At 40.1% G+C, this 7,939-nt stretch overlaps 1 protein-coding gene across 1 annotated transcript in view; it reads left to right on the top strand.

The window, feature by feature from the left end:
- Positions 1 to 7,939, top strand: part of LOC106884249 (dyslexia-associated protein KIAA0319-like protein) — a 97,942-nt gene that overhangs the window by 61,145 nt on the left and 28,858 nt on the right. The window contains exons 4-6 of the mRNA XM_014935518.2: positions 2,622 to 2,923; positions 4,295 to 4,355; positions 6,017 to 6,115. Coding sequence (XP_014791004.1) covers positions 2,622 to 2,923; positions 4,295 to 4,355; positions 6,017 to 6,115 — 462 coding nt within the window. The remainder of the gene's footprint in view (positions 1 to 2,621; positions 2,924 to 4,294; positions 4,356 to 6,016; positions 6,116 to 7,939) is intronic.

Below are 7,939 nucleotides of genomic sequence, written 5' to 3'. Positions count from 1 at the left end.
GGTTTTGACTGTAAAACCTGACATGCTTCAGTTGGTTTCCAATTCATCTTGCCAGAATAACCCTTTCTAGCCACAGGCATGGCTGTGCAGTCAAGAAGCTTGCTTCCCAACCACATGGTTCTGGGTTTGGTCCCACTGCATGTTACTTTTAGCAAGGGTCTTCTATAGCCCTGGGCTCACCAAAGCATTGTGAGTTAATTTGCTAAATGGAAACTAAAGAAATCATCTCACACACACACACACACACACACACACACACATACACACACACAGAGGCACAGGTGTGTGCTAACAAGTTTGCTTTTCAACCATATGGCTCCAGGTTCAGTCTCCCTGGATGGCTCCTTGAGCAAGTGTCTTCTATAACCTTGTGCCAACCACACCCTTGTAAGTATGATAAATGGAAATTGAGAGAAGCCCACTGTATATGTGTATGTGTGTGCGTATATATATGTATGTACGTCTGTGTCCCCACCTCCTTTCTAACAACTGGTGTTGGTTTGTTTATATCCCCATAACTTAGAGGTTCAGCAAAATCAACTGAATCAGCACCCAGTACGGCTTATTTTCCTTTATAAATCTTTGAGTGAACTTCATTGAAACATTGCAAGATTAAACTGAATTATCCAATTTAGACTTTACCATTCTGTTTTCAAAAAGTCCAACATTTCCAGGTGGCTTTGTTAAATAAGGAAATGGAATAAGTCTACCATACAATTTCGCTTAGGTGGGATTTGAACTCAGAAGGCAGAGAGCCAGAACAAATACCACAAGGTACCTGATCCCACCTTCTTACAGTTCCGTTGATCCATTACCCAAGATTGGTACTTTTTTCTTTTCCTCAACCTTGAAGGGATGAAAGGGCATGTTGACCTTGGCAGGAGTTGAACTCAAACCCCAGGGATTTGGAACAATTACTACAAAGCAACACTCTATCCAGCATTCTAATGACTTTGTCACTTTGCTGTTGTGGTATTTATTTTAATGATCACAACAAGAATGTTGGAGTTAGGCCTGACATGGTTTTTAAACACACAACACTGAGCTACCCAACCTAAATACCATAAATTATGGCATCCATGACCTTTAAATAAGACTGATATATTGTGAACATGGCATTGGTGACTGCAGCATCTATTGTTGATGGAATATTGTAGCTTAACACTCACTTCTAATAATCACTTCACACAGTCAGCCATTGTCGCTTCACAGCCAGTATCATCATCATCATCATCATACGTCTGTTTTCCATGCTGGTATGGGTTGGATGTTTTGACTGAAAACTGGTAAGCCGGGAAGCTGCACCAGGTTCCAGTCTGATTTGGTAAGGTTTCTACAGCTGGTTGCCCTTCTTAACACCAACCACTCCAAGAGCGTAGTGGGTGTTTTTTACATGCCACCGGCACAGGGGCCAGTTACGAATCACTGGCAAGTCCCACAGGCAGCCTTTAACTTTTTCTTTCTAAAAGGGTTTTTTCCACCCAATATTTATGCATGCTATTATTTACAACTTTGAGATGTGCCTCAAGAACCAATATTGCAAAATAAAAAAGTAATTATAAGCATTTAGGTGCAGCCGTGGCTGTGTGGTAAGAAGCTTGCTTCCCAACCACATGGTTGCAGGTTCAGTCCCACTATGTGGCACCTTGGGCACATTTCTTCTACTGGAGCCTTGAGCCGACCAAAATCTTGTGAGTGGATTTGGTAGATAGAAACTGAAACGCGCATGTGTGTGTATATATATATATGTGTGTGTGTGTGTGTGTGTCTGTGTTTGTTCCCCCACCATCACTTGACAATCGATGTTGGTGTGTTTACGTCCCTGTCACTTAGTGGTTCAGCAAAAGTGACCAATAGAATAAGTCCTGGGGTCGATTAGTTCAACTAAAGGCGAAACTCCAGCATGGCTGCAGTCAAATGACTGAAACAAGTAAAAAAAAAGACAATAAAAAAATTAAGATATTAAAATACAAATGAATTGTAAAAATATTTCAGTTGTATTTATAAATGACTTTAGCTGACTTGAACTTAAGTTTACTAAATGCTCTTTGGAAAGTGTCCCCTGTTATAACCTCTGACTGACCAAAGCCTTGTGAGTGGATTTGATAGATGGAAACTGAAAGAAGCCCATCATGTGTGTGTGGTGTGGGGTAGTGTTTGTGTCTCCTTGTCTTGACATCACAGTTGAACTGTAAATGAATGTCATTCATTTCCATTATTCTGCAAAAACATGTCCAGCCAGGTGGGAATCTTACCTTGATTAAAAGTGAGTGGGGGTTGGCGACAGAAAGTGGGTAGCTGACTATAGAAAAACCTGTCTTAATGAACTTCTTACAAACACAGAAAAATGGACATTAAAACGGTGATGCTGATTTGTAAGGCAAGATTATAAACTGGAAAATCGATACCAATACGTTACTGATACTTACTGTATTGATCCCAGAATGATAATAAAATAAACTCTGACCCCAAAAGATTTTGAACTCAGAATTTTTAGAAATCCAACTCAACAAAGCAGTTTGGTGCTTTGGTATTTTTGCTGCTTCGATGTCTTGATTAGGTTTATTAATTAATTTTTAATTATTATATTATTGATTTTTTTTTTTTTTTTTTTTTCACAGGAACTTCTTTGGTATCTACCTCCTCAGAAAAACCTTCCACAGTAACTGGCTCCTCATCCACTATCAGAAGTGTTCTAGCAAATTCCACTGTTTCCACAACTACCATTTCCAGCCATCCCAATGCTACTGACCAGTCTAGTTCCCTGAATCAGTCCAGGACCGTCAGTATGTCCACAAACTCTAGTCTGTCCAGTATCTCTACAACCACCAGTTCTTCCAATACTTCAAGTACTCCCAGTCCGTTCAGCATTTCTAGTATGGCTACAAAAAAAGAAGATGTTTCTCCTGGAACTAAAATTAAGGTAAAAACATTTTTCAGCCAAACTTAATTACTCTTTTACTATTTTAATTGTTTCAGTCAGATTTATTTATTTATTTATGTGTTTCAGCCAAGTGGCTGCGGTCATGCTGGTGCACCACTGTGAGAATTTAATTTTAAAAAATTTGGGAATTTAATTTTAAAAAATTTTTTTCTATTGAGGCAAGTGAAATCGAAATTGAACTAAATTCGACGACTGGCACCCATGCCAACGTTGTCTCCTTCATTGGACACGAAACCATCCAACCAACATGGAAGACAGACATTAATTGATGAATGCTGTTAATTATGTTGTTAGCAATAGAAGTCCCTATCTTATGTTTGATTAAATATTCTGAAATATTCTAGATAATTTGAATCTTGATATTTTTTTAATGTTCTCTGCCTTTGCTCGACCATTCTGTTTATATTTTGATCCCCGTCCGTTGTGAGCATATTCAGCACTTTACCACCATCTCCATCCTGCTTCTCCTGCACTTCACTCAGGATGGGTAACCATGCATCTCCTTTGTTGTAACAGCACACCTGTTTCTGTCCTCATTCCTGATCTCTCTCTGGCCAGGTAACCTTGGACCTCTTCTACAGCATGATACTTGTTTCTGTCTCACTATAACCTTTCATCATTCGACACAAGATCACCTCCTCCAATGCCCCCTCCCCTCACAAAAGATTTTTGTCTATTAGGTTACTTGGTGACCCTGTCAGTGCAGGTGCCGAGTGAATTTGATAGATGGAAACTGAAAGAAGCCCATCATATACATGTGTGTGTGTGTGTGTGTGTGTGTGTGTGTGTGTGAAACTTTTTGTTTCCTTGTCTTGACATTGTACGGTAGTTGTAAATGAATGTCATTGGTGCTCTTAGTATTGAAGGAGCACCAAGCAGTAATATACTAATTTTGACATAAATTACCAGCTAATTGACTTAGTGATTTGGTGGGGAGAGGAAGCAGTAAGTTTGGCAGGGACTCAGTTGTGTTGCCATTGTGGTCTGAGGACCTCAGTCATCATGTGCTCTCATTGCTGAGCGGATCATCTTGAGCACTGTGTGCTGTCAGTCATTCTGAGGCTAGCCTTGTCTGCCTCACCCCACATCATTCTAGCTCTTTGTTTCACACACACACACACACACACACACACACACACTAAATATCACATACTCATACATGAGCACACATTCTCCTAATCACATGTGCACACACACACACACACACACGCATGCATGCACGCACACACACACACACACACATTACTAGAAATTCAGGTATGGGTTATTTGTTTTGGTTTGGCAAAAAAATATTTCTCCAAGACACCCAACTCCCAGTACTCTAATAATAATGTTCTTCTAATCTTGTAGGTTACTACACCTCAGAATGCCACTGATTCCATAGTTACAACAACCAAAGCAGTGCCAATATGTAAGTATTTACCATTCTCTTGAAGTTGTTGGTCTGTTTGCATTCCACAGTGTAATGATAGAACAAGGTGTGTGTGTGTGTGTGTACAAATTCACACTTATACATATGTTTAAGCATGTCAAAACTTGAAAATGTGTATGTGTATGTGTGTGCATGTGTGTACACGTGTATATAAACTCACATTTGTATGTGTATAAAAAATGTAGGTATATTTGTGTGTGTTTGTGTGTACAAACTCACAAAGGTGTGTGTGTGCACCAAAAGTGTTGCTCCTTTCACCGTCCGTAATACCTTTTCAGCTGGTTTTACATGGATCCCTTTTGTAACTAAAAGATCAAATCACAATCAAAAATGGAAATGGTAGTTGTGGCCGATGCCAGCGCCACCTGACTGGCTCCTCATGCTGGTGGCATGCAATAAGCAGCATTCGTGCATGGGTCATTGCAAGTGCTGCCTGACTGGCTCCTCATGCCGGTGGCACGTAAAAAGAACCATCCGAATGTGGTCAAAACCAGACCCCTTGCCCTGACTAGCTCCTGTGCTGGTCACACGTAAAAGGCACCATCTGAATGTGGCTATTGCCAGTGCTACCTGACTGGCTTCTGTGCCAGTGGCTCGTAAAAGGTACCCACTACACTCTTGGAGTGGTTGGCGTTAGGAAGGGCATCCAGCTGTAGAAACATTGCCAGATCAGATTGGAGCCTGGTGCAGCCTCCTGGCTTGCCAGTCCCCAGTCAAATCGTCCAATCCATGCCAGCATGGAAAACGGACGTTAAACAATGATGATGATGATGATGACAAGGCAGTGGTATTTGTTGTTTTATTTTCGATTCAGAGGAAGAAATGTGTGTGTGTGTGTGTGTGTGATGGTGGTCTGTCCCACTGAGAATGATATACAAGCTTCCAGTTTGATCAGCAAAATTATCTTCTCATCAAATGGATGCAGCTGTGCCTCCCCTTCACATATTTCTCTGTGATATTTCTCTAGTGGAGGGCAAGTAATGAATGCTGTACACGACACATCACCATTTACTGTCCGTGTTCCGTGCTGGGTATGGAGTGGACACTTTGACAGAATCTGACAGTTCCACGCATGACATTGTACTCTAGTTTCTGCTTTGGTTGGATGCCCTTCCTAATGTCACCAATCACTTTTGGGTGCTTTGTTTCATGGCACCATCACTATTGAGGTCATTATGCAGCTCACATGACTATGAAACCCAAGGCAGGACAGGCAGTTTAGTAAAGTCTGGGGTCTTGTAGAAGGGGCTACACAGCTATTCACAGGGGGTGAGAATGATACATTCCTAATTTATTAAAAGTTCCTCATCTTGGACAGAAGGAAAACAAAGATTTGGTAGATCTTAGCAACTGGGAATGAGAAAGGGAGATAAATCCAGAAATGGTATTTGGATTAGTGAATTCCTTGCCTTTTCTCTTCTGACGCTTATTTTCATCTAAAATATGACAGTCTGACTGACAGACAAATTTCCATTCACCAATGTGTTATAGAACCACTGCACTGAGTCTTCTTACCTGCACATTTGGCCTATTTTGACAGCTACACCGTTTTTGGATACTTAACATTCTTCAGTTAGTTCTTTTTCATTCAGTTGATGTCTGTTTCTCAGCTTTTGACTTTTGCAATTCTTCTCTTCCAGTGCCTCCATTAAAAGTGTCCGCTGGCTCCAACAAACGTCTGCAACTTCCCAAGAATGAAATTATTCTTACTGCATATGTTATGGATGAGCCATTAGAAGGTAAATCAGATTTCAATTTTTCCTTGTTTGTATTTTTTCTTTTTAAATTAATGTTTTTACAGGTGCAGGCTGTCTGTGTGTTTGAGAAGTTCACTTCCCTGTCATGTGGTTTTGGGTTCAGCCCCACTGCATGGCACCTTGGGCAGCTGTCTTCTACTATACCCCTGGGCCAACCAGTACATTGTGAGTGGAGTTGGTAGAGAGGAAACTGAAAGAAGCTGTGTGTTTGTTGTAGTTAAATGTCACCATCATACAAGCAGCGTCCATTCATTTGAGATCTGCTGTGAAAACCTGTCCAGTTCTTGGGTTGTTCATGTTTGAAGGACTCGAGGGAAACGTTGGCTTGCTTGGAAGCAAAGGAGAGGATGGTGACTAGGAAATCATACAGCTGTATAAAATATACTTTCATATAAATTTCAAATGACTTGTGCAAGCATGGAAAAGAGGACATTAAAGCAATCTTTTATTTGATTCAGTGGATTCCAACCATACTGGAGCACTGCCTCGAAAGGAAATATTTTTCATTGTTTGCTAGGATTGGAATCCAGATCTACTGTAAATCATGCAGCTGTGGTTCCCATTTAGTCAATCTGCTATTTCTTTCACAGATGATGTTTCTTGTATGGTTCGGGAATGTCGGCCATAGCCTTTTTCTTCGTGTTCGATCCTGTGTCCCATGTTCTCTTCTCCAAAGACCTGGCTGGGCTGATGGCTTGTGTTGGTTGGCCTCATGGTTACAGTGGACGACGAAATATGTTGTGGTGATAGGGACTGACTGGGGACACTGCATCAAGGGTTGCTCAGGACAACCGAAGCTGATACCAAGAAATGGTGAATGTAGCAATGCACTGCAATGGCGCATGTTTGATGTTTTCATCAAAATTCAATTTTATTTTCATGGTTTTAGTCAAATGACGACAGGATGTGCTTTCCTTGCATGCATCATGGCTATTAACGATGTATAGGAGTGTTTTATATCTTGCATAGCTGACTATACTTGCTGTATACAATAGTATATACACATAGGTGTATATAGAAACTCAATCAGGCCTGAACTAGCTTTACATCTTGCTCCACCAAATCATAAACCAACTTGCAATATCTTTCCATGCATAAAATAACTCGGTTAATGTGAAATAGTGAACTAAGAATAATGAAATGCCATTGCAGAAGTTCACATATTTCTTTGTTGTTGGCATTCATTTCTGTTTTCGGTAAAAGATGGGCTTGCATTGTAGGTGGACACTTGTTAATGTGTGGCTTTGACTATGTAACTGTGAAGTTACTAATATAGTATAGTTATATATTATGTAACTGTGACGTTTGACTTGTAGGTGAGCAGTGTAATGCCAATGGTCATTGCCATCTACAGAAATAGAATATAATAGATATTAAGTAAGAGATTCAGTGAAATAGGAAGAGTAGGAGAGGTGAGTTAAGGTGGTAGAGGTTAGAGAAGGATGAGGGAAAGAAAGCAGATAAGGAAGAGGAAGAAGGGAGTGGACGAGTTGAAAATCAAATATAAAGGAATGCAAAACTATAACAGCAATGGTGAGAAGGTTAGATGCACATTTCTGCGTCTTTGGGCTATGTCAGTAGCATGTACCCACTGCCAATCACATGCTAAGACAAACTCCATTGCTATTGATATACGAAAACAGTGATTAAAAAATCACTAGTGTTGCAAATAACCACCAGACTGAATAAAAATCTGTTAAAATATCTTGGATGAATGCTACAGTTAGTTTGCCTTTTCCTATTTACATTAAGTATGATATATGGATGACTATTTTAATCTAATATTGCTTTTGTTGCATATATATA

The sequence above is a fragment of the Octopus bimaculoides genome, chromosome 4 (genome assembly GCF_001194135.2).
Source record: "Octopus bimaculoides isolate UCB-OBI-ISO-001 chromosome 4, ASM119413v2, whole genome shotgun sequence".
Lineage (NCBI taxonomy): Eukaryota > Metazoa > Mollusca > Cephalopoda > Octopoda > Octopodidae > Octopus > Octopus bimaculoides.
The sequence above is the reverse complement of the archived record's forward strand: the minus strand, read 5'-3'. Positions and strand labels throughout refer to the sequence as shown.